Genomic DNA, 26,277 nt, shown 5'->3' with positions numbered 1-26,277 from the left:
GTCAAGGGCCGGGCGCGGTGGCTCAAGCCTGTAATCCCAGCACTTTGGGAGGCCGAGGCGGGTGGATCACGAGGTCAAGAGATCGAAACCATCCTGGTCAACACGGTGAAACCCCGTCTCTACTAAAAATACAAAACATTAGCTGGGCATGGTGGCGCGTGCCTGTAATCCCAGCTACTCAGGAGGCTGAGGCAGGAGAATTGCCTGAACCCAGGAGGCGGAGGTTGCAGTGAGCTGAGATTGCGCCATTGCACTCCAGCCTGGGTAACAAGAGCGAAACTCCGTCCCAAAAAAAAAATAAAAATAAAAATAAAAAATAAAGGCTGTCAAATAATACATTAAGAATAGCTAATATTTATGGAATGTTTACTATTCCAGCCATATTAATTCACCAAATGCTCATACTTACATCCTAAATTAGATGCCATAATAACAATCCCCAATTTACCAATGAGGAATCAGGCTCAGAGACAATAGGCTACATGTCCAATAGTGGAGCTGAGATTCAGACACAAGCTACTATACTCTAATGTCTCCCAGATGAAAATACAAACATGGCCTTGTTTTTGCAAACAGAAAAGCAAACAAATGCAGACACTATGCATATACACATACAAATATCTACACTTGCACGGGAAAGATCTGGAAGGAAATACAATATTCTTAACAGTGTTTATCTCTGGGAAGCAGGACTGAGGGAAAGGGTATTATTCCTCTATACTAACCCATATTGCTTGACACTGAGTGTATATATAGTACTATTATTATTATTTTTTGAGACAGAGGCTTGTTCTGTCACCCAGGCTGGAGTACACTGGCACAATCTCGGCTCACTGCAACCCTGGTTCAAGCGATTCTCGTGCCTCAGCCTCCCAAGTAGCTGGGATTACAGGTGCCTGCCACCATGCCTGGCTAATTTTTGTACATTTAGTAGAGAAGGGGTTTCACGATGTTGGCCATGCTGGTCTCCAACTCCTGACCTCAAATGATCGGCCTGCCTTGGCCTCTCAAAATGCTACGACTACATGCGTGAGCCACCACACCTGGCCTATGTACTACTTCTATAATTTATCATTAAGAAAAACCACAAAACTAGCTAGCATTGATTAGCTCACACTCATAAAACTTCACTACAAACCTGTGAAAGTGATACTGTGTTATTGTCTCCAGTTTACAAAAAAGAAAATGAAGCACAGAGACAAGTAACTTGCCCAAGTTCATGATGAGTAATCAGTGCAGTTCAGATCTGAACCTGGTATTAGAGCTCTTTACTTCTGCACACACTGTTTCAGAAACGTAAAACCAAGAAAGATAAGGGGGAGAGGGAAGGCAGTGAAGGAGAGGAAGCTGGTGCAGGGCTGTCAAGGGCACCAGCTGAAGGCAGCACTCACTGTACTGGATGTAGGGGTGGTCACGAGGGATGCGGTCCAGGCTGATATCATGCTCCTGGCGTCGGGGTATCTCTGAGTCAGCCATGCGGGGTGACAGGGTGACAATGAGGCCCTCCACAAATTTGATGGCGTGGGTGCGGATGCCATCATTGTCAGAGTCCAACAGTAGGATGATGTCCCCCGCCATGGCAGATACCATGTCCCAGCAGGCCTCCTGTAGCTCGCTAATGACCCGTGACTTCACCATCCACTGCCAGCAGGCCAGGAAGGAATAGAAGAGACAATGGTGAAGACAATGCATCAATCACCAACACCCTCTATCAATACCCAGAGAACCATGGAGAGCAGTTCCTGAGTTCCAGCTCTGCCCTAGCCCAGTGCTGAGTGATGCTGGAGACAGGACGCAGTAGTGGCCAGGCCTTTTCCTGCCCACATGGGGATGCAGACAGAGACCACTCAGAGTGATAAAGGCTCAAGTCTTAAGGTAAAGGAGTAACGATGCTGAGTTTACAAGATGGTGGTGATAAAACAAATTCATTCATTTTATTAATGCTAATGTACATCACACCACAGTGTTTGCTTCTGCTCACAGTCCATAATCAACATTTATGTGATTCACTAATTAAGGTCTGCCTCCCTCCTTGGGTTATGAGCACTGTGAAGGCAATAAGCTGTCTTTGTCACTGCTATGTCTCCAGCATCACCTAGCCCAGGGCTGAGCACAGAGGACATGTTCAGGGAATGTGTGTTGAGTGAATAAATGGCTGGATCAATGGAAGGAATGATATTTAAGTGCAAATTCCTGACCCAAGTGACATTAGCTCTCCATGTTGTCTGTTCCCACAGATCAACAGCACATCTTGCTCAGAGTCTGATCGGATGCTGGTTTTGAACCCCAACATATCCGTTTGTCAATGAGACCTATCAGGCAGGATGGCCCTGGGTGGGGAGGGGGCTCTCACCTGCAGGGCCACCTTGTAGAGCTGGGTCATGGTAAGGATGGCCTTCTTTACCACATTCACATTCTCGTCCCTCAAGAGCATGTTGAGGTTTGCAATGAGTTTCAGCAGTAACTCAATGTCTCGCTTACTGAGGGATGAAGAAAAAAGGGGCGAGGTCAAAGTGGTCTTACGACAGGTGAGAGGAGCCTGAGGTTCAGGAGGAAAGGCAAATCAGGGGCCTGTCTCAGAGGACTGGAATTACACATCTAGAAGCTGGGAACGGTGTTTGGCGCCTCCAGAATGAGCCGCCCCTGAATCTTCGATCTAGAGTGGTCCTGCAACCCCAACTCCTTTGCTCTCTCAGGGGCCTGCTGTTCACATAAGGGACAGTAGGCCGGGCGTGGTGGCTCACACCTGTAATCCAAGCACTTTGGAGGCCAAGGCGGGCGGATCACCTGAGGTCAGGAGTTCAAGAGCAGCCTGACCAACATGGTGAAACCCCGTCTTAAAAAAAAAAAAAAAAAAGAGAAAAAAAAAAAAAAAAGAGACAGTAGGGCCAGACAACTGTGTGAATTTGGACAATTGACTTCACCTCATTTAGAATAATATCTATCTCAATTGTTTATGCAATTTTTGGGGAAAATTGCAACAATACATATAAAGTGCTTAGACGAGCACCTGACATACAGAAAGCATTCAGCAAATACCAGCCATCATTACTTGAAAGCACTTTGTTTAATGTAATTACTAGTTCTGCTTGCCTCAGTCTGAGGGCTCAAAAAGTGGGGACCCTTTCCTAGCTTAGCAACAACCCCAGCAGGGTCATTTTCATTGAAAAAAATGAAGGGCCTCCAATAAATGTCTGTTCAATGAATAAATAAGAGCTCAGCACAGAATTCAGAGCATACATTATAATCCAAAAAATTAAATCAGTCAAAAAATATGAAACTTAGCTGTCAGCTACGTGAAGGCAGGAATAATACGTTTTTCTCACTGCTGTACTACAGCCTAACACAAATGCCTGAAAGAATAGCAGCCACATGGTATATATTTGCTGAACAGACTTCTTACAAATTTAGAAAATTTACCACAAATTCTGCCAGTAAATGGGGACACAGGATATTTGGGCTCTGGCATCCACTGCAGACATGAGTTAAAATCCCAGCCTTGGCTGGGCATGGTGGCACATGCCTGTAATCCCAGCACTCTGGGAGCCCAAGGCAGGCGGATCACCTGAGTCAGGAGTTTGAGACCATCCCGGCCAACATGGTGAAACACCCATCTCTACTAAAAATACAAAATTAGCAGGGCGTGATGGCGGGTGCCTGTAATCCCAGCTACTTGGGAGGTTCAGGCAGGAGAATTGCTTGAACCTGGGAAGTGGAGATGGCAGTGGGCCAAAATCGTGCCATTGCACTCCAGCCTGGGCAACAAGAGTGAAACTCTATCTTAAAACAACAACAACAAACAAAATGAGCTGACTGTGGTGTCAGGTGCCTGTAATCCCAGCTACTCCAGGGGCCGAGGCACAAAAATCTCTTAGCCTGGGAGGTGGACGTTGCAATGAGCCAAGATTGTGCCACCGCACTCTGGGCGACAGAGTGAGACTCCATCTCGAAAAAATAAAAAATAAATAAAATCCCAGCCTTGCCACATTCTGGCTGTATGACCTTAAGAAAATTCACTTCACCTCTCTGAGCCCGTTTTCTCTTCAGTTAAAGGGTCAAACAACCGATCCACAGTATTACGCTGAGGACTGAATAACGAAGCTACTCAAGCATTGAGTGCAGTGCCTTACAAGCACAAATATTTAATACATAGCAGCTATTCTACTTCTTCCCAGCCATAGAGCATCAGTCAATGTTTAATGGACCAAGGAGCAAGGGAGCCAGCTGGAGCAAGCGCCTTGACCATTCTGCGCCTGTCTCCCCTTCTGTAAAAAGAGGATATCCACAGCATCCGTCAAGGCTGCCGGAAAGACTACGTGGGATAACACAGGAAAGGACCTAACACAGCACAGGGCATGGTGGCATGCACCTATAATCCCAGCTACTTAGGAGGCTGAGGCACAAAAGTCTCTTGGCCTGGGAGGTGGATGTTGCAATGAGCCGAGATTGTGCCACTACACTCCAGCCTGGATGACAGAGCAAGACTCAGTCTCAAAAAAAAAAAAAAAAAAAAAGAAAAGATAAAAGAAAAAAAGATGACAAAATAGCTCATTTTGTTATATGAGTTTCAATTTAACTAAAAAGAAAAGAGAAGCAAGGGAGCCAGAGAGAGCCCACTGAAGTCATCAGGCAGGAGGGAAGGGGGCTTGGACCTGCGTAGTGGCACAGGAAGTGATTGACAGATGGTCAGATGCTGCATATATTCTCAAAGCAGAGCCCACAGTCCTTAGTGATGATGTAGATATGAAGTGTGGAAGAAGTAGAGAAATCACAGATGACCCTAGGGTTTCAATCTTAAGTATCTGCTGGGGAATCAGTGTGCATTAGACAGAGAAAGGGTCTGGGAAGAGGAGGGCAGGACTCTCAGTGGTGGTCTCTAGGTCAGGCCAGGAGCTGAAGGCTGCCTCCAGTAAGAATGCTCCCGGGGCTCCCTGCCTCGTCCCATACCATGCCTCCTCGATGAAGCCGATGACAAATTTTCGCACTTCAATTGACTTGTCTGCTTGGAATGCGATGATCTCCTGCCAATGTCAGAGACGAGGCGGATCAGGGCTACACCAGAATCCATCCCCTTCCCCCTATACTATACCCCTTTCTTTTCTAACAGTCACTCACGTCCAGAAAGTTATCCAGTAGTGTGGGGTCTTTGTTGATGATCAGTTCCTGGACCTGGAAGGAGATGGGGGATGGGAGGAGGAATACCCATATAAAACCAGGGGCCAATAGAGTCTAGGGGAAGACAGCAGATACACTCATTTCAATGCCTGGCTCTGCTGCTCCCTACCAAGGGTGCCAAGCCCTGAGCACGGTCTCTGAACCTCAGTTTGCTCTTCTATAAAACGAGACTTTTAAACATCAACTTACAGGGATGTTAGAAGGCTATGAGATCCTACAAGGCACAGGTCCTGGTAGACAGTAGACAGTGAGGGCATGACACAGGAAGGGCTGAAGGAAACAGGGAAACGCCCCGGGGCTCAGCCCTTCCTGAGGTTTGCCTCCTTTCACCTGTCCATCAGTTCTCCCCACTCTCCTGCTTCTATTCCCTACTTCACACTGCATGAGTCAGCAAACATCTTCACAGTGAGAACCCGTTTCCTGAAGCCCTTGTGCCTGTCAGGCTCCTTGGAATAAAACTTTCCCGTGGAGATCCTCCTATAAGCAAGGTGCTGGGACCGGACTTGGCTGCTACAATTCAAGCTACTGTTGCTAAACGGCCTCGTGATCACCCATGGGGTAGGCACCATGCGCATCCACTCCACCGTGGAGGCGGGGCTACTCCCCAAGGCCATAGGCAGATGAAGGAGCAGAACTGGGGTCCTCACACAGGCACGCTAACCCTGCCAGGCTGTGAACTCTAACTGGCTCCTGCTCTGAACCATGCACAGCCCAAGCGCCCCATATTTTCTTCTACCTTTGCACACACTTCTGTACCCTCTGCTTGACATGCTCTACCTCTCTTGGCTGGATGCAGTGGTTTGTACCTGTAATCTCAGCGCTCTGGGAGGCTGAGACAGGTGGATCAATTGAGGTCAGGAGTTCAAGACCAGCCTGGCCAACATGGTGAAACCCGTCTCTACTAAAAATACAAAAATTAGGCCAGAGGCGGTGACTCGCAACTGTAATCCCAGCACTTTGGGAGGCCGAGGCGGGTGGATCATGAAGTCAGGAGATCGAGACCATCCTGGCTAACACAGTAAAATCCCATCTCTACTAAAAATACAAAAAATTAGCCGGGTGTGGTGGCAAGCCCTGTAGTCCCAGCTACTTGGGAGGCTGAGGCAGGAGGAATCGCTGGAGCCTGGGAGGTGGAGGCTGCAGTGAGTGGAGACCACGCCACTGTACTCCAGCCTGGGCAACAAACTGAGACTCTGTCTCAAAAAAAAAAAAATTAGCCAGCCATGGTGGCACACGCCTGTAATCCCAGCTACTCAGGAAGCTGAGGCAGGAGAATTACCTGAAGGAGGCAGAAGTTACAGTAAGCCGGGATCATGCCACCACATTCCAGCCTGGGTGACAGAGCCAGACTGTCTCCAAAAAGAGATGCTCTGCCTCTCTCACTTGGTACACTTCTCTCCTTTATCCTTTGTCCTCCAGGGCAAAAGTCCTCCCTGACTCCCCATCCCGAGGCTGCATCAGGAGCTCCCTCTGGGCTCCCACAGCTCCCCTGGGCTTCCTTCTCCATCCCAGCTCTCCCCACGCTGGGTCATCATTGTCTGGTGACAGGCATGTCTGCCCCACCAGACTGACTGGACATTGGTAGAGAAGAAAGGCAATGATGAAGAGTATAGAATCTGGAGCTGGAATCCAGGATTCAAGTACTAGTTCAGCCAGCTCCTAGCAGAGTGACCTTGGGCTAATGATTGAAGCCCCAGAGTCTGCTTCTTTCTGTCTAAAACAGGCATGAAACGACCCTGCCTTACGGAGCCTTCATGAGAACTAGAGGAACACAGGCCGGCACAGCACTGAGCACCGTGGCTGGCACACACTGAGAGTGTAAATGTGGACACCAGTGTTACTGCCAGTGTCTTCTTTCGCAGGTTCCCAGCCTCCTCCCTTTGTCCTGCTCGGCCCAGGATGCCCCCAAGCCCTCACCTGTTTAAGCACTGTGATCTTTGAGTCATTGGTAATCAGCGCTGCCTGGTTCAGAAGATCCACCACCTAGAAGGGGGGGGGGCAGGGGATGGCGCCAGTCCAGTCCAGCCCAGTCCAGCCCTGTCAACACTCCCAGGGCTGTACCACCTAAATGTGGGACTGTCCAAAGCCAGACGCTGTGCTGCCTCACTCCAAGCCCCGCCCATGCTCACCCTCTCTGAGGTGGTCATGCCATCAATGCCCGGCCCCTCCTCTTGAGTAAAAAACTGTGATGCCACGCTCCGGCGGGTGACGCTGTCCCCACTGCTGCTTGCCATGCTGTCGACAGGTCGTCCCTGGGAAAGAAGAGGATGAGTCAAGCTCAGGGGACCAGCAGACAGGCTGGGCTGGATTGTCACCCGAACACTTACAAAAAGGGCTCAAGCCCCCTTCCCAACCTGTAAGTCCCCAGTCAGGCCTTCTGAAGCCTCTCTCCCCTCCAGGGTCTGTCTCTGGCTTATGGATGTGTGCATGGGGGTTATAATTTGGGGGAGACTGGTATCTCCCAAGGCAGAGGCAGAAGTCTAAGCCTCACCTCTAGTGCTTTACACAGAGTGGGCCAACCACAAACATCTGCTGAATCACGGGCACATTAAAGTGCAAGTCACCTCGCGGTCTCCATGCTTCCCGTCTCTTCATCTGGGATGTGCTTGAGGCACCAGAGCAAACTTTCTTTTTTTGAGACAAAATTTTTTTTTTTTTTTTTTTTTTTGAGGTGAGGGAGTTTTTCTCTTTTTTACCCGGGTGGGGGTTCATGGGGGCGTTTCGGGCCCCCCGCAACCTCCGCCTCCTGGGTTCAGGCAATTCTCCTGCCTCAGCCTCCTGAGTAGCTGGGATTACAGGCACGTGCCACCATGCCCAGCTAATTTTTTGTATTTTTAGTGGAGACGGGGTTTCACCATGTTGACCAGGATGGTCTCGATCTCTTGACCTCGTGATCCACCCGCCTCGGCCTCCCAAAGTGCTGGGATTACAGGCTTGAGCCACCGCGCCCGGCGAGACAAAATTTTTTTTCTGTCACCCAGGCTGGAGTGCAGTGGAGCAATCGTGGCTCAATGCAACCTCCACCTCCCCGGTTCAGGTGATTCTCCTACCTCAGCCTCCCGAGTAACTGGGATTACAGGTGCGTGCCACCATGCCCAGCTAATTTTTGTATTTTCAGTAGAGACGGTATTTCACCACGTTGGCCAGGCTGGTCTCGAACTCCTGACCTCGAACTTCCACCTGCTTTGGCCTCCCAAAGTGCTGGGATTACAGGCGTGAACCACAGTGCCTGGCTCAGAGCAAACTTTCAAAAAAGACAGCTCTGAGGAATACCAGTCAAAGTCCAGCACACAGCAGGCACTCAATACATCAGAAAAGGCCTGCTTCAATAAATGATGTTTCAGCCGCTCTCTAGAATACTATGAAGCTGTTTTTAAAAGGAAGGAAGGGGGCTTTTAGGCATCTATCATTGTCACACTGGCAAAACTATGAAATGATTAACACAGCAGGATATACTAATTACAGAACTATTGATAATAAAGCCTAGAAGCAACCCAAGTACTCTCTTTTTTATTTAAAGATGGGGTTTCACCATTATGGCCAGGCTGGTCTTGAACTCCTGACCTCAGGTGATCCACCCACCTCAGCCTCCGAAAGTGCTACGATTACAGGCGTGAGCCACCGCGCCGGGCACTACCCAAGGGTTCTCAAATAGAAAGACTGGCTGAAAAACACTGCTATACATAAGAAAAGACTATGGGACTTCAACACTTGTGAAAAGAAGTGAAAAAATACACATATATATTTATATATAAATAAGTGAAAAAATACTATGGAACTGTAACAAGAAACGAGGAAAAAAACAAAAGAATGAGAAAAATCTCTAGACACTGATAGAGAGTGCATATATGAAGTGAAAACAATCAAAGCAGAAGACAGTGTTGACTATATGTTTGTGTCTTACAAAAAAAAGAAAAATGGGGCCAGGTGCAGGTGCTCATGCCTGTAATTCCCAGCACTTTGGGAGGCTGAGGTGTGCAGACTGCTTGAGCCTAGGAGTTGGAGAGCAGCCTGGGCAACATGGTCTAACCCAGTATCTGAAGAAAATACAAAAACCAGCTGGGCGTGGTGGCGCACCTGGTAGTCCCAGCTACTCAGGAAGGCAAAGGCAGGAGGATCACTTGATCCCAGGAGGCAGAGGCTGTAGTGAGCTAAGATTGGGGCTATTGCACTCCAACCTAGGCAACACAGTAAAACCTTGTCTCAAAAAAAAAAGAGAAAGGGAAAAAAATAATATACGTATGTTAAAAAAAAAATTCAAAAGGATAAACCAAAAAGCAGCAGAGAAAGGAAATAGGGTAAAAAAAGAAATGGGTAAGGCTGGGTGTGGTGGCTCATGTCTGCAATTCCAGCTACTTGGGAGACTGAGGCAGGAGAATTGCTTGAACCCCGGTGGCAGGGGTTGCAGTGAGCCGAGGCGGCGCCACTGCATTCCAGCTTGGGCGACAGAAGAAAACTCTGTCTCAAAAACAAAACAAACAAACAAAAAAACCCAAAAAATCTGAGGAGGGTGAAAATGATTTTAAAAGAAAACATATATATGGTTTTTTTTTTTTTTTTTGAGACAGAGTCTTACTCTGTCACTCAGGCTGGAGTAAAATGGTGCGATCTTGGCTCACTGTTACCTCCGCCTCCCGGGTTTAAGTAATTCTCCTGCCTTAGTCTCCCAAGTAGCTGGGATTACAGGCACCCACCACCATGCTTGGCTAATTTTTTGTATTTTTAGTAGAGATGGGGTTTCGCTATGTTGGCCAGGCTGGTCTCAAACTCCTGACCTCAGGTGATCTACTTTCCTCAATCTCCCAAAGTGCTGAGATTACAGGCATGAGCCATGTGCTCAGCTGAAAATGATACATTTTTTGAAAATAGCTATTTACAGTAGTATCACATGGTAGGTGTCTGCTGAATGAGAGCCAACAGCCTCCTCCCTAGTTTCCCTGCTGCCTGTCACTATCTTGCTCAGAGTCAGGGACAGTGTCCCCACCAAGGCCTACAATAACTTATGGCATCTGGCCTCTCCTTCCTCTGCCTGCCTCTCCTCACTTCCCCCCAGCTCTCTGCTCCACCTACTCTGGCCTACTTGCCATCCCGTGAACATTCCAAACATGCCCCTTCCTTGAAGACTTTGGGGCTGTCTTCCTTCTGCCTGGAATACTCCTCCTCCCAGATAACAGTACAATTCCTTCCCTCCTCATTTCCTTCATTTCTTTTTTTTTGCTTTTTAAAGATGGGGTTTCACCATGTTGGTCAGGCTGGTCTTGAACTCCTGACCTCAGGTGATCCGCCCGCCTTGGCCTCCAAAGTGCTTGGATTACAAGCGTGAGCCACCACACCCGGCACCTCATTTCCTTCAGAAGTCTCCAATCACATGTCTCTGCAGTAAGACCTTCCCTGATAACCGTATTTCAAATTTCAACTCCGTCTTGATCCCTGTGTTGCTTTATTTCTCTCCACGGCATTTATCATCATCACACACTACATATTTATAAACTCCACAAGGACGGTGATTGATCTATTTATTTAAAATCATTTTTTGGTAGAGAAGGGGTTTCGCCATATTGCCCACGCTGGTCTTGAACTCCTGCACTCCAGCAATCCACCATCCTTGGCCTCCCAAAGTGCTTGGGATTACGGGTCTCAGCCATTGTTTCCAGCCTAGAACAGTGACTTTCTTTACTCTTTATATTCCCAGCATGGAAAAGTGCTTAGCATCTAGTAGGTGCTCAATAAACATCTGCTGAATGAATCAACATTCCCACCAAAGGGCTTCCCCAATTACTGGGCTCAGTATTCCTGCCCTTTCACTCTTGAATCCTTGAAAATTAATAGCTATACTTGTGCTCTTTCCCCTTTTCTCACTACTGCACTTGATAAAGTCTTTTTTTTTTTTTTTTGAGACGGAGTTTCACTCTTGTTACCCAGGCTGGAGTGCAATGGCGCAATCTCGGCTCACCGCAACCTCTGCATCCTGGGTTCAGGCAATTCTCCTGCCTCAGCCTCCTGAGTAGCTGGGATTACAGGCACACGCCACCATGCCCAGCTAATTTTTTGTATTTTTGGTAGAGACGGGGTTTCACCATGTTGACCAGGATGGTCTCGATCTCTTGACCTCGTGATCCACCCGCCTCGGCCTCCCAAAGTGCTGGGATTACAGGCTTGAGCCACCGCGTCCGGCCCGATAAAGTCTTTTTTAAAAAAAAAAAAAAGGCATGGTGTCGTGCTCAATCCTGTAATCCCAGAACTTTGGGAGGTCAAGGTAAGCGGATCACTTGAGGCCAGGAGTTTGAGACCAGCCTGGTCAACATGGTAAAACCCCATCTCTACTAAAATTACAAAAAAATGAGTTGGGCATGGTGATGCATGCCTGTAATCCTAGCTACTTGGGAGGCTGAGGCAGGAGAATCACTTGAACTCGGGAGATGGAGCTGAGGTCACACCATTGCACTCCAGCCTGGGTGATAAGAGGGAAACTCTGTCTCAAAAAAAAAAAAAATATATATATATATACACACACATACACACATATATAGATTAACAGAACACTTAAGATGTGCTAAGCACAATTCTAATATACGTATTAACTCATTTAAACTCCAGACACCAAGGTTTAAATGAGTTAATATGTATATGAGAATTAACATACATGAGTTAGGTTTTCGTTTTTGGGGTTTTTTTTTTTTTTGAGACAGATCTGTCTCACTCCATTGCCCAGGCTGGAGTGCAGTGGCACAATCTTGGCTTACCATAATCTCTGCTTCCCAGGCTCAGGCGACCCTCCTGCTTTCAGTTTCCCAAGTAGCTAAGACTGCAGGTGAATGCCCAGGTAATTTTCGTACTTCCTATAGAGAAGGGTTTCACCATGTTGCCCAGGCTGGGAGTTATTATTATCATTATTATCACTTTGAGATGGAGTTTTGCTCTTGTTGCCCAGGCTGGAATGCAATGGTGTGATCTCAGCTCACTGCAACCTCTGCCTCCCAGATTCAAGCGATACTCCTGGGATCACAGGCATGCACCACCATGTAATTGGGATCACAGGCATGTGATCCAAGTAGTTGGGATCACATGCATGCGCCACCACACTCAGATAATTTTGTATCTTTTTTTTTTTGAGACAGAGTCTCATTCTGTCACAGTGGCATGATCTAGGCTCACTGCAACCTCCGCCTCCTGGGTTCAAGCGATTCTCTTGCCTAAGCCTCCTGAGTAGCTGGGATTATAGGTGCATGCCATCATGCCCAGATAATTTTTGTATTTTTAGTAGAGATGGGGTTTCACCATGTTGGCCAGGATGGTCTCAATCTCTTGACCTTGTGATCCATCCGCCTTGGCCTACCAAATTGCTAGGATTAAAGGTGTGAGCCACCACGCCCAGCTAATTTTGTATTTTTAGTAGAGACGGGGTTTTTCCATGTTGGTCAGGCTGGTCTCAAACTCCCCACCTCAGGTGATCCACCTGCCTTGGCCTCCCAAAGTGCTGGGATTATAGGCGTGAGCCACTGTGCCTGGCCCTGGAAGTTATTATTTTTATTTTATTTTATTTTATTTTTGAGTCGGAGTTTCCCTCTTATTACCCAGGCTGGAGTGCAATGGCGCGATCTCGGCTCACCGCAGCCTCCGCCTCCTGGGTTCAGGCAATTCTCCTGCCTCAGCCTCCTGAGTAGCTGGGATTACAGGCACGCGCCACCATGCCCAGCTAATGTTTTGTATTTTTAGTAGAGACAGGGTTTCACCATGTTGACCAGGATGGTCTCGATCTCTTGACCTCGTGATCCACCCGCCTCGGCCTCCCAAAGTGCTGGGATTACAGGCGTGAGCCACCGCGCCCGGCCGGAAGTTATTATTTTTAATCTTCACTTTTACAGATGAGGAAATTGAAGGCTAAGGAGGTAAAGTGACATGATCAAAGGCACACAGCTTGTAAGAGGTAGAGCCAGCAGCTTGGATGAATATCTTCCTTACCACTATGCTGTAGTACTGTTTATGTGAAAGGAATTGTTTTTCACCCCCAGGTCTGTTTATGTAAGCCAAGGATCACGGCCACCTGACAACCAGCATACTCAATAAACCGGCCAGGCACAGTGGCTCATGCCTGTAATCCCAGCACCACTGCACTCCAACCTGGGAGACAGAGTGAGACTCTGCCTCAAAAAAACAAAACAAAAACACAAAACCCCATAATAAACATTTCCACTTTTTTTCATGATAATACATCCAGATCTACCAAAATATTTTAGCGTTTCGTTCTTCTTCTACTTTTTGGTTTATGCTTTCAGTTTTTCTTTTTTTAAACACACTTATACAAAATTCTCCTGCAGGAGCTGGATTTTATGCAAAAAAAGGAAAAAGAAAAGAAAAAACCCCATATATACATATTTCCCTTTCTTTTGTAGAAAGAACATATATAAGCCAGGCTTGGTGGCTCAGGCCTGTAATCCCAGCACTTTGGGAGGCCAAGGTGGGCAGATCACTTGAGGTCAGGAGTTCAAGACCAGTCTGGCCAACACAGTGAAACCCTGTCTCTACTAAAAATACCAAAATTACCGAGTGTGGTGGCACACATTGGCAATCCCAGCTATTCGGGAGGCTGAGGCGGGAGACGCAATTGAATCAGGGAGGCGGAGGTTGCAGTGAGCTCACATCGTGCCAGCCTGGGCGATAGAGTGAGACCCTGCCTCAAAAACAAACAAACAAAACAAAACATACAACAAACACTAACCTTCACTTCACTTGTTTTCTCTTAATACCTTAATATAAGTTGGAGGCCACTATATCAGTGTATAGATTTTCATCTACCTCATTCCTTTCTAGAGTTGCATGGTATTTTTTTATGTGGATGTATTATAGTTTCTTTCACCCAGTCTTATTTAAGAACACTTGGGATGGGTGTAGCCTTTTACTACGATGAACTGTTTCCCTTTCCCTCTCGGTGTACTCGGAGAAGAGTAGTACCCTGCCCCACTGCCACCTGAGAATCAGAGAGCTGCCCTGTTTCCCCAGACTGGCCCTAGGAGTATCTTTCATTCATTCAAGGAGCATTAGCACCTCCAGCGTGATTGGTGCTGTGCTGGGATCACAGTGGCGACAGAGACAAACCCAGTCCCTACTCTAATGGAACACACGGTCACAGACATCATAAAACAGCACACAGATAAGAGTCGGATAACAAATTAGACCACACGTGACATGAGGAAAAGGGACTGAAAGGAGCATTTAACAGGAGGATTTCGGGATGGAGAGCAGGGAATGAGGGCTTCGCAGAGGAAGTGACGTTGGTGCCGAGACCCGAAGGATGAATGGGAGTTAGCCAGACAGAATGGGTAAAAGGATGTTGCGGGCAGAAGGGACAGCCTACGCAAAATCTCCGAAGCGGGAAAGCGCATAGCAAGTTTAAGGAACCGAAAGGCCAGGGCGGCTGTGAGAGGTGGGGAAGAAGCAAAGAGGCCGAGTCGACGCCGGCGAGGTGTGCGGGGCGAACGCGCCAGGAGGCCACGTTGGAACTTTGCCCCGAGGGCACTAGAGAGCCAAGGAAGGGTCCTGAGCAGGGAAAGAAACACGGGTCGCGAACACCACTGTTCCCTTCTCCCTACAGCGGCGCCATCCCCGCCCGCGCCCCTTTTTCTTTAGGTGCCTCCTCCCTTCGTCCCCGGGCCCTTACGCCGCCTCCCGCTCACCGCGGCTCCGGCCTCCGTCCCCCTCGCGCCCCCTCAGCAGCGCCTCTTCCTAAACACCGCCGCCGCCATCTTCCGTTCGTCGCAGGGTACGGTGCGCACGCGCCACACACGCAGGGCCGCCGGGAAATGGAGTCCAGACCCCAGCTCGACCCCACCCATGCCTCGCACCGTGCAAGCCGTCTTCTACCCGCCTCCATGCTACGGCAAGCGGCCCCTTCATTTTCGGCCCTGGGTCGCTACATCTTCTGGGAAATGTAGTCACTTGGGAGACACAGGACGGAAAGGGTGGTAGAGCATTCTGGGAAATGAAGTTCTCAGTGGTGCTGAGTGCCTGGACGGCTGGCTGATATCGCAGAATGGGGAGTCTGGGCAGCGAAGCTCCTGGTCTTGGAAGGAAGGTGGTCTGTTGCCCTAGTGGGGTCTGCGCAGAGGCCCCGATTACCTCCACCTTTGTTCTTGACCCTTTCAACAGTCTGAAGCATTTCCTTTAATTTCTTTTTTTGAGACGGAGTCTTGCTCTGTCGCCGAGGCTGGAGTGCAGTGATGCGATCTCCGCCCACTGCAACCTCCGCTTCCAGGGCTCAAACGATTCTCCTGCCTCAGCCTCCCGAGTAGCTTGGATTACAGCCATGCACCACCATGCCTAGCTAGTTTTTGTATTTTTAGTAGAGATGGGGTTTCACCTTCCTAGCCAGGCTGGTCTTGAACTCCTGACCTAAAGTGAACCGCCCACCCGCCTTGGCCTCCCAAAGTGCTGGAATTTCAGGCGTGAGCCACCGCGCCCGGCCAAGTAGAAGCATTTCTAGCCGTCGGAAGCGTCAGTCTTCCTGTCTGTCCAATGGGGATGTGATTTCTCTTACGGGTCTTTATAGTCGCATAGAGGCCCTAGCGCCCTGATTCCCCTTTCTTCCGCGGTGTTCATGCATGGCTCTGGCTCCTCGTCCTCTCCTGTTGAGATGATGAAACCCCCTGCGGTAGAAAGGCGCCAGAGTTCTGCCCTCGGGTCCCTTGATATCTGCAACGTCTCCACCGGCAGCTCCCTCACTCCTGAATCACCCCCAGCTGTCGCGTCCCGGGGCTGCGGTCCCCGGCGCCTGAGGTCTGTCCCCTGGCAGTCCCGCAGGGGGCGCCCCAGTCCAAGAGCGCCGCCCTTGGGGAGGCGGGAGGGGAGCCCGGGGCGGGCGAGGGCGGGGGTGTCCCAGCTATAAAGCGTGGCCACCTCCCGCGGCGCTCGGGACAGCTGTACCCCGGGCGGTCGGACGGGCGGACGCTGGTGGGAGCTCTGGCCGTGCCCGCGGAGAGATCCAGAGCGCTCCGTTCCCCCGGGGCCGGAGCGGGGGCGGGTGGGGGCGCAAGCCCGGGGGATGCTGGGCTCGGTGAAGATGGAGGCCCATGACCTGGCCGAGTGGAGCTACTACCCGGAGGCGGGCGAGGTGTGTCCTCGGGGATGGCGGAGCGGGAAGTGGGGGGCAGGTATCGGGCTGCGGGCTCACATGGAGCAGGGACTGGGTGTGGGTTCAAATGGGCGCAAAGGCGTCTAGTTGGGCAGCCGGGGAACTGGGGGCGCGGAGACCAGGTGTGGGAGTCAGGGACCCAGGACGAGGCATGGATGGGAGCGCTGTTAGGGCAGCCTCGCCGCCGCCGGGGCTTAAAAATGGAAGTCAGGAACATTTAGCCAAGGGTCGGGTCACACCTTAAACGTGGGAGCCGGGTGTTGGGGGCCCCCAAAAGCCAGAGATTTAAATGAACCAACCAAAGATAGGAATCAGAGTTCCAGAGTAGGGGACAGGGTGGGGGGATTCAGGATGTGAGGTTCAAAGTTGGAGGGAAAGAAAGACTAAAAGATGGAGGAGGAGTCACCATTAAGGGAAGAGTGAGGTGGGAACTCAGGGCCAGCATACAGTGTTAAAGAACGGGGTTTGGGGGTGAGGATCAGCTGGCGATGTAAGGTAGGGTCAGAAATAGGGGTTGGTGTTCAGGGGTAAGAGATGGGGTGCTCAGAGATGAAGCTTCGTTTCGGGAGTCTGAAATAACAGGTGGCTTAGACTTGGGCATCTGGGAGCCGAAGATGTGGCCGTCCGCATTGGCAGGAGAGGGGCCGATCTCCATCCCCCAGCCCCAGCCCCGACCCTACCCCTGACCCTCAGCAGGGACTCCCCAAGTCGGAAGCTGGAGAGTTTTAGATTATGCACCTTCCCCTGCTCCTTGCCATCCAGCAACCTCCAACTATTGCTAAAGTTCCCATCCAGTCGCACCTCAGAAAGGCTTCCCTGGAGTAGGGGGTGGGGGCATGTCCTAATTCCCTCACCCTAGCAGACAGAAAGTCCTTCTCTGAGTCTGACTCACATCCCTCTTGCTGCAAGGACTCCGACACCTTAGCTAACTCACTCTATAATCAACGTTGTGAGGTTGTTGGGGTGGGGGGTTGGGGTCTCTGTCTGAGAATGATGGGGGTCTGGACACTTGGACTCCTAACCTGGAAGGGGACTGTGAGCTTGAAGTGGGGTGTGCGACAGGAATGGCTGGGTTCTTCAAGGAGTCAAGATCTGGTGGCTGCGGGGGCCCCAGCGTGCCTGAGTCTTGGGTCTGGGGCTTGAAACTGTAGGGTGGGATTCCTGGATCCCCAGACCTTCAGGGCTTGGCATGGTGCCCGGGAGGGGCCAGTCCTGGGTTTGGGGAGGTGTGAGGTGCACGGGGGGGTGGGGCAGGGCCAACTGGAGAAGGGACTGGGAGTGCTGAGAGGTGGAGTCAGGGTGGCTGGAGGTATCAGCTGAGAGATGTGGAAGGCAGAGACCTTCCCTGTGGAGGCTTCCAGGTCATGGGGAGTGATCCCACCTGGACCTCTGAAGAACTCAAAGTCTGGGGACCCAATTTAAAGGAACCAACTACAGACCAATTGTACAAACCAACTACAGGTGTTTTGGGGGCACATCTTAAGTAAATGATGGGGGTCTAGGCAGGAGGAGTTGATATTTGGGGCACAGTCTGAATAGATCCAAGTTTAGGGGACAAGTTGTATGGAAATTGTGTCAGAAATTGAAGGATAGCTGGCACGATGGCTCACACTTGTAATCCCAGCACCTTGGGAGGTCAAAGTGGGAGGATCACTTGAGCCCAGGAGTTCGGGGATGACCTGGGCAACATAGGGATACCCCGTCTTTACAAAAAAAAAAAAAAGTTTTTTTAAAATTAGCCAGCCATGCCTATAGTCTAAGCTACTTGGGAGGCTGAGGTGGGAGGATGGCTTGAGGCCAGGAGGTCAAGGCTGCTGGGAGCTGTGATCATACCGTGGCACTCTAGCCTGGGTGACAGAATGAGACCCTATCTCAAAAATAATAATAATGGTAATAGAGGGACAGTCTGCAGGTAATAAGCATTTCAGGGCATATTTTGGAATAGTCAATATGTGCAGGAATGGAAATGGTTGGGGGTTACTGTCTGAGGCTCTCCCTGACCTTCCTATCAAGTGAGGCCACCTCTTCCCCTTGGGTCAGAACAATGGGGAGATAAATATCTACACTCAGCCAGCAACTGAGAGCTGAGAGGGTCCCCAGATGACTTCTTGCCCATAGCAACCTCCGGCTGGGGTGACATTAACACTCAGGGAACTTGCTGTCTGCAGGGAACTTGGACAGTTACCATCTCAGGATATCCCTGTTGGCCTCAGGTTCTTGCAGATTAGCTGATCCAGCTGCTCCCCCGTTTTTGAGGCGGAAACTCGGAAGCCCCACACGCAGAAGGCTGGGGTCCTGGGTTGGGTCTGGGACTAGAAACTTGGCTTCTGGCTTCACTCTGCCTTCCTCTGCTCCGTCACACCCTTCTACAGAGACAATAAGGAAATGAAAGAGGAGAAATTCCAGTCTCCTGGTGTGGGGGTGCAAGTCCCCTGAGGGCTTCCCCCCAATCTCAGCCCCGCCCTGGCAGGGGAGATCCGGCTCAGACCCGGACACCAGGGGTTCATCCCACCCCAAGGTGTGGGAAAGCCTAGGGTGGATTAGGGCAGGTGCAGTGCTTGAGGTCAGACCTCAAGGAGGACTTCCGGGTGGGTGGGAGCCAGAAAGGAGGGGCCTGGGGTCCCTATCTGCCTTACTCTGCAATACCAGAGAGCCTGACTGGGTTGGCAAAAAGGGGGTGGGTGTATAGGGGGATTTGGAAACTCTGTGGATCCCCCTGAATCCTTCACCTCACCTCATCTCTTTTCTTATTCTGGGGAGGGGCCCGAAGCCACCAACCAGGGGGAGAGCCTGAGTCGGGGAAAGGAGTAACTGTGGCTGCAGTTTCACTGTGAGACTTGGGGTGAAGGGGAATAAATTTGATGAAGGGAGGGAGGGAGGGCGCGAAAGAGAAAGATAGGTAGATAGATAAGAAGATGGTGGCTCGGGGGCTCATGACTGTCATCACAGCGCTTCGGGAGGCTGAGGAGGGTGAGTCACTTGCAGTCAGGAGATCAAGACCAGCCTGGCCAACATGGTGAAACTCCATCTCCACTAAAAATTTAAAAATTAGCTGGGCGTGGTGGCTCGTGCCTGTAATCCGAGTTACTGGGGAGGCTGAGAAAGGAGAATCGCTTGAATCCGTGAGGCAGAGGTTGCAGTGAGCTGAAATCGAGCCTCTGCACTCTAGCCTGGGCAACAGAGTGACACTCCATCTCGGGAAGGTGGACTGCAGGAGGGAGAGGTGGGAGTGGGAGGAGGTGGGAGTGGAGTAGGGTAGAGTGGGGAAGTGAGAGAGTGCCAAAGAAGGGAGAAAGAGGTGGAAGGCTGGAGACAGAGACAGGATCAAGGGGAAAGAGAGATGGGAGAGGACTGGGGAGGGAGGAGATGGAAGGGGAGGCAATGGGGGGTGGGGAGGAAGATGGGAGAGGGGAAGATGGGTAATGGTACTAAGACAGGTAACACAAAGGCAAAAATAGCCAACAGAGATTCAAAGAGATATGGTGAAAGAGCTCCATGGAGAGACATGAAGAGAAAAGAGCAGATTTTTCCACTGGAACTGAGACTTAGGGTTGAGTTGGTTGACCCCTCTCCCTGATTCCCTAAGCCACCCTGGCAAGACTCATTTCTCTCTGGACCTTGTGACCTGCAGAAGTGTACAGTGGGAGGGCCAGGCATGGTGGTTCATGCCTGTAATCCCAGCACTTCGGGAGGCAGAGGCAGGTGGATCACATGAGGTCAGGAGTTCGAGACTAGCCTGACCAACATGGCAAAACCTTGTCTTTACTAAAAATACAAAAATTAGCCAGGTGTTGTGGCTCATGCCTGTAATCCCAGCTACTCCGGAGGCCAAGGCAGGAGAATCGCTTGAACCTGGGAGGCGGAGGTTGCAGTGAGCGGGGGGTCACATACTGGATTCTAGCTTGGATGACAGAGGTGGCAGGAGACGAGGCGGTATCTGGTTAACTCACATTGGGTGGCTGTAGCCAGTGCTATATATAGCAGAACCCCCCCACCCACCCACGCGGTGCCATGAGACCCCAGACCTCAGAGAAGCCAGCGGGGAAAGTTCCAGATGGAGGATGGGGGAGAGAGGGTGGGAGACAGTGGTGGAGAGGGGGTAGGTAGATACAAAGAAAAAACCCTCCAACATGCCTTATTCCGGCATCTTCTGTTCACTGTTGTGTTCCTGCTAGATGCTACCATGAGGGCAGGCATCTCTGTCTGTCCTAGTCACTGCTTTTACAGCGTGACCCACAACAGGTCTGGAGCCAGACTGCAGAATCCCAGTTCTGCCCCCACTCTTGCTGTGTGACCCGATGACCTCTCTGGGCCTCTCAGCTAGTTCAGCTGTAAAATGGGCATCATCATAACACCTCCTCCCATAGTATGGTTGTCAAAATTAAAGGAAGTGCTTGGAGCAGCGCCTGGCACGGAGCCACCAACTGATAAATATTGCTTGAATGAATGAAAGAATATGCAGAGGGTTACTTAGAGAGGCATTGCAATATCTACCATGTTCCATTGAGCTAAGGTGCACCTTTTTCCACTATTTAAACATTTCCAGAAATTGGATACATTTTACAGTCAATGGTGTCCAGTGATTTCAACTGAGTGTTTTTCCCATTTGTATTAATATATAAAGTAATGCTGCAGCTTCCAGAGAAGTCTTAGATTTGAAGATATATAGTAAATAGATAAATAATATTATTAGGTTGAAATGCGATTTCTGATATTCAAACACTTCTATTTGTAAATACAGTAATTTTTTATTTGTATTTTTATTTTTTTGAGATGGAGTTGCGCTCTGTCACCCAGGCTGGAGTGCAGTGGTACAGTCTTGACTCACCACAACCTCCACCTCTGGGTTCAAGAGATTCTCCTGCCTCAGCCTCCTGAGTAGCTGGAACTACAGGCACCTGCCACCATGCCCAGCTATTTTTTGTATTTTTGGTACAGACAGGGTTTCCCCAAGTTGGCCAGGCTGGTCTTGAACTCCTGACCTCAAGTGATCTGCCTGCCTAGGGCTCCCAAAGTGCTGGGATTACAGGTGTGAGCCACTGTGTCCAGCCTAAATACAGTAATTGTATAAGCTAAAAGATTGAAAAGAGTTACACATATATGTTAGATTATTATAGAGTTATAATCACTATTTATAATTCCTAAACTTGAGAGCTGCTGATTTACCTAATAAACCAGAAATTCTTAAATTTTTTGGTCTCAGAGTCCCTATTTTTGTTTTTATTATTTATTTATTTATTTATTTATTTTTGAGACGGAGTTTCGCTCTTGTTACCCAGGCTGGAGTGCAATGGTGCGATCTCGGCTCACCGCAACCTCCGCCTCCTGCGTTCAGGCAATTCTCCTGCCTCAGCCTCCTGAGTCGCTGGGATTACAGGCACGCGCCACCATGCCCAGCTAATTTTTTGTATTTTTAGTAGAGACGAGGTTTCACCATGTTGACCAGGATGGTCTCGATCTCTTGACCTCGTGATCCACCCGCCTCGGCCTCCCAAAGTGCTGGGATTACAGGCGTGAGCCACCGCGCCCGGCCTGTTTTTATTTTTTATTTTTGTGAGATGGAGTCTTGCTCTGCTTTCTAGGCTGGAGTACAATGGTGTGATCTCAGCTCACTGCAGCCTTCAACTCCTTGGCTCAAGCGATGCTCCTGCCTTAGCCTCCTGAGTAGCTGGGATTACAAGCATGTGCCATGATGCCTGGCTGATTTTTGTATTTTGGTAGAGACAGGGTTTCGCCGTGTTGCCAGACTGGTCTCAAACTCCTGACCTCAAGTAATGCACCCTCCTCAGCCTCCCAAAGTGCTGAGATTCCACTGGGAGGCCAAGGCAGGATTACCTGAGGCCAGGAGTTGAGAACAGCCTGGGCAACATGGTGAATCCCCGTCGCTACTAAAAATACAAAAAATTAGCAGGGTGTGGGGTGCGTGCCTCTGATTCCAGCTACTTGGTAGGCTGAGGCATGAGAATAGCTTGAACTCGGAAGGTGGAGGTTGCAGTGAGCCAAGGCTGTGCCACCGTACTCCAGCCCCGACAACAGAGCGAGACTCTGTCTCTAAATAAATAAATAATCTGGGTGTGGTGGTGCATGCCTGTAGTCCCAGCTACTTGGGTGGTTGAGGCAGGAGGATCACTTGAGCCCCAGAGTTTGAGACTACAGTGAGCTGTGATTGCACCACTGTACTCCAGCCTGAGTGACAGAGGGAAACCCTGGAAAAAAAAAAAAAAAAAAAAAAAAATTACTGAGGAGCCCAGTTTCTGTCAATGTGGGTTATGTCAATCTACATTTTCCATATTTAAAACTAACACTGAGAAATGTTAAAAACTTGTATTAGTTCATTTAAAAATAGCAATCATTTGTTAGCGTAAAAGCATTTTTATTAAAAGAACTATATTCTGGCTGGGCACGGTGGCTCATGCCTATGGGAGGCCAAGGCGGGTGGATCACGAGGTCAAGAGATTGAGACCATCCTGGCCAACATGGTGAAACCCCATCTTTACTAAAAATACAAAAATTAGCTGGGTGTGGTGGCACACACTTGTAGTCCCAGCTACTTGGGAGACTGAGGCAGGAGACTCTCTTGAACCCAGGAGGCGGAGGTTGCAGTTAGCCGAGATCACACGATTGCACTCCAGCCTGGCGACAGAGCGAGACTCCGTCTCAAAAAAATAAAATTAAAATATATATATATATATATATATATATATATATTTCAAAAAATTTAGTCAAAAGAGTGGCACTGTTTTCCATTTTTGCAAATCAAGTCTGGCCCAGTGGAAGACAGCTGGATTCTCCTAGCTGCTTTTGCATTCTCTCTGTTGGAATATGAACACCCTCTGGAAAACTCCACTGTACGCTTCATGAGAAAGGGAGTGGAAAGGGCTAGTAATAACTTAGCATTGCCGGGCATGGTGGCTCATGCTTGTAATCCCAGCACTTTGGGAGGCCAAGGTGGGAAGATCACGAGGTCAGGAGTTCAAGACCAGCCTGGCCAACATGGGGAAATCCCGTCTGTACTAAAAATACAAAAAAAAAAAAAAAAAAAATAGCTGGGCATGGTAGTGGACGCCTGTAATCCCAGCTACTCAGGAGGCTGAGACAGGAGAATCGGTTGAATCTGGGAGGCAGAGGTTGCAGTGAGCCAAGATCACACCACTGCACTCCAGCCTGGTCAATAGAGCAAGACTCCACCTCAAACAAACAAACGAGAAAAGCATTATTTTGAAAATAGTTTTTACAGGCCGGGCGTGGTGGCTCAAGCCTGTAATCCCAGCACTTTGGGAGGCCGAGGCGGGTGGATCACAAGGTCAAGAAATCAAGACCATCCTGGTCAACATGGTGAAACCCCGTCTCTACTAAAAATACAAAACATTAGCTGGGCATGGTGGCGCGTGCCTGTAATCCCAGCTACTCAGGAGGCTGAGGCAGAAGAATTGCCTGAACCCAGGAGGCGGAGGTTGCGGTGAGCCGAGATTGTGCCATTGCACTCCAGCCTGGGTAGCATGAGTGAAACTCCGTCTCAAAAAAAAAAAAAAAAAATAGTTTTTACTTTGCCGACATCCTCAGAGGATTTCGGAGACTCCCCTGGGTGTCTCAAACCCTGGAGAAGCACTTCAAGCATAATCTTGAGTGTATGGGAGCATGGTGGGTGGGAAACAGGGTGGGGAGGGCAGGGAGTGTATCCAGGGACTGAGGAGAGACCTTGAGAGACAGATTTCTGCAGAGAGAGGTAATGATGGAAGGGATTTGTAGAGGAGGCAAGACGGACAGACAGACAGACAGGCAGTGGATCCTGGGATCCTTCGCTGACCAGCAGAGTGGAGCTCCACTGACCCCTTTCATCTTTCCCTCTAGGTCTACTCTCCGGTGACCCCGGTGCCCACCATGGCCCCTCTCAACTCCTACATGACCCTGAACCCTCTGAGCTCTCCCTATCCCCCTGGGGGCCTCCCTGCCTCCCCACTGCCTTCCGGACCCCTGGCCCCCCCAGCCCCCGCAGCACCCCTGGGGCCCACCTTCCCAGGCCTGGGTACCAGCAGTGGTGGCGGCAGCAGCTCAGGGTACGGGGCCCCCGGTCCTGGGCTGGTGCACGGGAAGGAGATGCCGAAGGGGTACCGGCGGCCCCTGGCACACGCCAAGCCACCGTATTCCTACATCTCGCTCATCACCATGGCCATCCAGCAGGCGCCAGGGAAGATGCTGACCCTAAGTGAAATCTACCAATGGATCATGGACCTCTTCCCTTACTACCGGGAGAATCAGCAGCGCTGGCAGAACTCCATCCGCCACTCGCTGTCTTTCAACGACTGTTTCGTCAAGGTGGCGCGCTCCCCAGACAAGCCTGGCAAGGGCTCCTACTGGGCCCTGCACCCCAGCTCAGGGAACATGTTTGAGAACGGCTGCTACCTGCGCCGCCAGAAGCGCTTCAAGCTGGAGGAGAAGGTGAAGAAAGGGGGCAGTGGAGCCGCCACCACCTCCAGGAACGGGACAGGGTCTGCAGCCTCCACCACCACCCCCACTGCCACGGTCACCTCCCCGCCCCAGCCCCCTCCTCCAGCCCCCGAGCCTGAGGCCCAGGGCGGGGAAGATGTGGGGGCTCTGGACTGTGGCTCACCCCCTTCTTCTACACCCTATTTCACTGGCCTGGAGCTCCCAGGGGAGCTGAAGCTGGACGCGCCCTACAACTTCAACCACCCTTTCTCCATCAACAACCTGATGTCGGAACAGACACCAGCGCCTCCCAAACTGGACGTGGGGTTTGGGGGCTATGGGGCTGAGGGTGGGGAGCCTGGAGTATACTACCAGAGCCTCTATTCCCGCTCTTTGCTTAATGCATCCTAGCAGGGGTTGGGAACACGGTGGTGGGTATCGCTGGAGCTCGCACCTTGAAGCTCTTGGGACCTGATGCTTCTGGTGACACATCGCTTGCCCCGCTGGTTAACATTCGGCTTGGTCTATTACTTACTGTAATGACTGCCATCTCAGTCGGCATGGTGTGGATTCACTGGGTACTGTGATAACCACCGTCAATACATCTTGGAGGCCCCCTGGGTACTGTGAGGACTGCTACGTTGATTTGTGTTATTGGCTGATCCACCGCATGGTTTGATGGCCACCAACTTAGTTGGCCCTTTGGGTGTGATAGTGATACCATTTCAGTGCCATAGTTGGCCCATTAGGTGCTGTGCCCACTTCTTTTTTGGTGTACTTCTTGGCACAATGGGGCCAAGTTGGCCACCATCTACGTAACACCTTTTTTGGCCCATTGGGTGCTCTGATAGCTGTCATGCTGGGTGGGTGATGATGTCAGGGGCCATCACGTACCGTGGTGGCCGCTGCAGCTCCATGTTGGCCATGTCATCACCATTCTCTTTGGCATGGGTTGGGTGGGGGATGGAGGTGAGAATATTCCTTGGTTTTCTCCGAAGCCCATCCTGTCCCCCAACTCTGGTCCAGGAGAAACCAGAAAAGGCTGGTTAGGGTATGGGGAACTTCTACTGAAGTCTGATTCTTGCCCGGGAAGCGGGGTACTGGCTGTGTTTAATCATTAAAGGTACCATGTCCGCCTCTTACTGAATGTCTCCTTTCCTTGGCTGGTGGGCCCTGTGGGGCTTGAACACCTGAATTTCTGTTCCTCTGTCCCTTCTGCTTCCTGCCCCCAAGAGCCGGCTGCCTCTGGGGGAGGAGTTGGGGGAGGCATCGACCTGACCTTTGGCTCTTTGCTGTCCCTGACCCTAAGGACAGTTTGCTCACAGATAGCAGCCCCCGCAGCAGTGGGGCCAGAGCATAGGGGGAGGTGGCGCTGCAGTGACCAAGGCCATCTCCCCACCCCCACCTCCCAGACACACACGCAGACCTCTGCCTCTGAGGCTGTGGAAGCCTAAGTGCCCAGCAATCTTTGACAAAACTGGGGAGGAGGAAAAAGGACAGATGAGGTGTCAATTCGGCCACTGGAGATGGTGCACGTGTCAGAGTTT

The 26,277-nt window shown here is 50.4% G+C and overlaps 2 protein-coding genes across 4 annotated transcripts in view; one reads left to right on the top strand and one right to left on the bottom strand.

Annotated features, from left to right (window-relative positions):
* The window catches only part of SYMPK (symplekin), a 45,934-nt gene extending 30,869 nt beyond the window's left edge, over window positions 1-15,065 (bottom strand). Inside the window, exons 1-7 of one of the 3 annotated variants that reach the window (XM_032262588.1) lie at window positions 14,834-15,065; window positions 7,305-7,427; window positions 7,093-7,158; window positions 5,116-5,169; window positions 4,948-5,021; window positions 2,354-2,480; window positions 1,392-1,641 (exon numbers count right to left, since the gene is read on the bottom strand). In XM_032262588.1, coding sequence (XP_032118479.1) covers window positions 1,392-1,641; window positions 2,354-2,480; window positions 4,948-5,021; window positions 5,116-5,169; window positions 7,093-7,158; window positions 7,305-7,409 — 676 coding nt within the window. In that variant the 5' untranslated portion in view covers window positions 7,410-7,427; window positions 14,834-15,065. Of the gene's footprint in view, window positions 1-1,391; window positions 1,642-2,353; window positions 2,481-4,947; window positions 5,022-5,115; window positions 5,170-7,092; window positions 7,159-7,304; window positions 7,428-13,137; window positions 13,265-14,833 lie in introns of those variants that run through there. The other 2 variants (XM_032262587.1, XM_032262589.1) reach the window with 2 other exon arrangements.
* A 951-nt stretch (window positions 15,066-16,016) lies between these two features.
* FOXA3 (forkhead box A3) lies at window positions 16,017-25,872 on the top strand. The gene is made up of 2 exons (XM_032262586.1): window positions 16,017-16,282; window positions 24,155-25,872. Exons 1-2 carry the CDS (start codon window positions 16,214-16,216, stop codon window positions 25,139-25,141), a joined length of 1,056 nt encoding a protein of 351 aa, XP_032118477.1. The 5' UTR covers window positions 16,017-16,213; the 3' UTR covers window positions 25,142-25,872.
* Window positions 25,873-26,277: the final 405 nt, after the last annotated feature.

Source organism: Sapajus apella, unplaced genomic scaffold (genome assembly GCF_009761245.1).
Source record: "Sapajus apella isolate SASKATOON/1434 unplaced genomic scaffold, GSC_monkey_1.0 scaffold130, whole genome shotgun sequence".
NCBI lineage: Eukaryota > Metazoa > Chordata > Mammalia > Primates > Cebidae > Sapajus > Sapajus apella.
This window is presented reverse-complemented; position numbering and strand designations above follow the sequence as displayed.

Excerpts from the sequence above, each read along its gene's own strand:
- FOXA3 (XM_032262586.1), top strand. The coding sequence starts at position 16,214 with ATGCTGGGCTCGGTGAAGATGGAGGCCCATGACCTGGCCGAGTGGAGC. Across the intron at positions 16,283-24,154 it reads ACTACCCGGAGGCGGGCGAG|GTCTACTCTCCGGTGACCCC; the intron begins GTGTGTCCTCGG and ends CTTTCCCTCTAG.